General features: G+C 31.5%; 1 protein-coding gene across 1 annotated transcript; it reads right to left on the bottom strand.

The window, feature by feature from the left end:
• Positions 1–2,020: 2,020 nt before the first annotated feature.
• Positions 2,021–2,170, bottom strand: LOC133336922 (uncharacterized). The gene has a single exon (XM_061545193.1). The coding sequence runs from the start codon at positions 2,168–2,170 to the stop codon at positions 2,021–2,023; it is 150 nt and encodes a 49-aa protein (XP_061401177.1).
• Between the last annotated feature and the right edge of the window lie 1,030 nt (positions 2,171–3,200).

Here is a 3,200-nt window from a genome sequence, read left to right as displayed (position 1 = left end):
CCATATAACATTGCTTATAAGCAACATAAAATGATATTACGGCCTTCGCTTAAAAGGACCATGTATAGATTAAATTATATTATAAGGCGGTAGAATATTAAAATAATAACATTTAAGAACACCTGAATCTTTAAAAAATCGAACCACAGTCCTTTAAAAATTCTTATGAAACATATAATATCACTCATAAGCCAAAAAAGGCATTATGTCCATCATAGCGTATAATTATTATCATCACTCGTACCCATAAAACAATCATAATAAATTTAAAGCAGTGGTATATTTAAACTTAAATCAATAGTGAAAATAAAAACTAAAATTACGATATAAAGAATAATAAATATATTTTATATATTACGTTTCCATTTTCCGTATCTCTATAAATATTCTGTCAATGTCTTAAAAATCATTATAAACGATATAACATCACTTATAAGCAACATAAACTGACATTACGGTCTTCGTAGCGTATTATTACGATAATCATTCATACGAATAAAATAACCATATATAAATAAAATTGAATTATATGGCGGTAGAATATGTAAACCGAATCTATAATAATAAAATTGAATAAAACCTGATTCTTTAGAAAAAAATTTAACCAAAAACCTTAAAAAAATCTTATGAAGCATATAATATCACTCATACGCAAATAAAATGGCATTGTGTTCTTCATAGCGTATCAATATTATAATCACTCATACGCATAAAACAACTATAATAAGATACAAATTAAGTTTCAAGCAATAAAAATAAAGCAATAGGTCTTCATAGCGTGTAATTACGATAATCACTCATACGCATAAAACGACCATGTATAGATAAAATTGAATTATAAGGCGGTAAAATATTTAATCCGAATTAATAATAATACAATTGAAGAAAACCTCATTCTTTAAAAAATCGAACCAAAATCCTTTAAAAAAATGAAATGATGAATGAAATTATGAAACATATAATATCACTCATACGCCAAATAAAATTGCGTTATGTCCATCATAGCGTGTAATTATTATCATCAATCATACGCATAAACAAATGCAAATTAAATTTAAAGCAATGGTATCTCTAAACTTAAATATTGAAAATAAAATTTCGATAAAAAGAATAATAAATATATTTTATATATTACATTTCCGTTTTCCTTATCTCTATAAATATTCTCTTAAATTCTAACTGTACAATCAGCACAATTTAATTGTGTCTTCATCTTTATCTTTGCATTTTTTTCAATTTTCCATTTTGTTTGTGTGGTTTTCTTATCGTGATTACAAGTTTTGGTTTTTTGCTCTCGTATTTCAATATTTATTTAAAGTTAATTATACTTTTTCAACTTCCGTTTGACATTTTGGTGTGGCATAAATTATCATAAAGTTTCTTTTTTCATCTGTCTGTTGCTAACGACATGGCAAGGACCTTTACTTTGGTAGGTTAGTAATATCAGAGCATTGAGAGTTACTGGGTATATACGTGTGTGTGAGTCCATTTATAATGACAAATGTTCTTGTTGTTGTTGGTCTTTCTTCCGTAGAAAGTTTACATTGGTTCATCTTCTTCTTGTTTCCCCTCAACTTCGCTTCGACTACTCTTGCACTTTCATTACAACTTTCACACTTTTAATTAGCCATTTGATAGAGGAAACAAAATGCCAACTTTCATTACAAATGTTATCTTATGAATGGAAGTTTTTTTTTTGTCTTTTGTGAAAGGAAAGAACAACGTTCTGCTTCTTCTTCTTTTGTGTTTGTTGTTTTGTTTGCCTTGCTTTTTTACATTTTTATGAGTACTTTATGAAATAATGTATAAAAGTTGTGTTGATGTTAGTATGGTGGTGTGTGTGTCAGTGTGGCTCTGTTCTACTTTCTTTCACCTTTTTAGCCAAGCCAGGCTGTTCTGCAACTGTTTAACATTTTCCACCTTACCGGTCGATGTTTAGTTTTCTTTGTAATTTTTCTTTCCATCGTTTTATTAGACAATTAAGGCTTCGCTTTATTGCAGAAAATTGAGTGTTCAGCATTTAAACGAATATTATTTCATTACGATCTGAATTGGGTTTCGGCACCGGTGGCTGGCGTTGAAAGGCATAAACATTGACAATTAATTGTGCCAAGAAAATAAAGAAAAATAAAACAATGAGTGTTAAATATAAAAATATATCGCGCCACATTACAAAACAGAAACAGAAAATTGGGGGTGGTGTTAAGAATACCAGAAGCCAACTATTTGTAGTGAGTTAAAATTCTCTTCACTTCGTTACTGCACTTCTCTTTTTTATAATCGATTTGAGAGCACACAAAAAATCGGACACAATGCAAAATTCCCAGGAAGTAAATTAGATTTGCTGAATATCTTTGCGTTGCATATTCCTTGGTGTGTTGGCTGTTCCAAGTTGATTCACAGGCACCACAGGGTAGCTGTCACTGTGGCTGACAAGGATGATTGTTATTAATGCAACCGCAACATTGTATAGTTGTCGTTTTTCTTCTGCTTCTTTGTCGTCTTCTTCTTCGGCAGTGGAGCTTCTCTATTTAATGTCTTGGACAATGCCAAACACCCACTGTGTTATAAAGTCAGTTGCACTCGAACTTAATTCTTTGCCCCGCTTCACTTTCTCTCTACCCCCGTGACAGGCTTTTGTTGTATTTCTTTCTCACTTCTTTATTTATTATTGGAGTTCAGCAGCAACAGCAAAATGCATTGGTGTCCCAGATCTTCCTGAAGCTGGATTAATGGTAATTGTAATACAGAATCCCTTTTGGCTGCGAACAAAAAAATTCATTCCCAGACACTTGAACGATTCCTATGGTCTTCCGTTTCGTTTTGCAAGAAATCTAATGCATCTGTTTCCGCTTTCACTTACTTAAAATTGTCACATTTATTATTGTGGCGGATGGCATTCCCTTATGAAACCTTTTTGCTCGTTTTAATACGTTTATCCTTTGCTGGAATTGTGCTCAACTTAGTTGTGTCTCCCGTACTTCCTTGCCTTCCTCTTTTTTTTAGAAAATGCCTTTATTTTGTAACTACTTTGCTCTCTGCTGCTACTGTTGTTGCTGCCGTAATTGCTGCCTCTGTAGTTGTCAAAGCTAATGTTCTGTCATTACATCGTTCATGCTTGGTTTGGCCTATAGAAATGTTTATGATGACTTTGTAACTGCTAGAGTTGCTCTTCATTTTTTATTTTATATTTATTGTTA

Source organism: Musca vetustissima, unplaced genomic scaffold (genome assembly GCF_032173495.1).
Source record: "Musca vetustissima isolate MV318-11 ecotype Yass unplaced genomic scaffold, APGP_CSIRO_Mvet_v1 utg9765, whole genome shotgun sequence".
In the NCBI taxonomy this organism is placed as follows: Eukaryota; Metazoa; Arthropoda; class Insecta; order Diptera; family Muscidae; genus Musca; species Musca vetustissima.
The sequence above is the reverse complement of the archived record's forward strand: the minus strand, read 5'-3'. Positions and strand labels throughout refer to the sequence as shown.

Excerpts from the sequence above, each read along its gene's own strand:
- LOC133336922 (XM_061545193.1), bottom strand. The coding sequence starts at position 2,170 with ATGTGGCGCGATATATTTTTATATTTAACACTCATTGTTTTATTTTTC.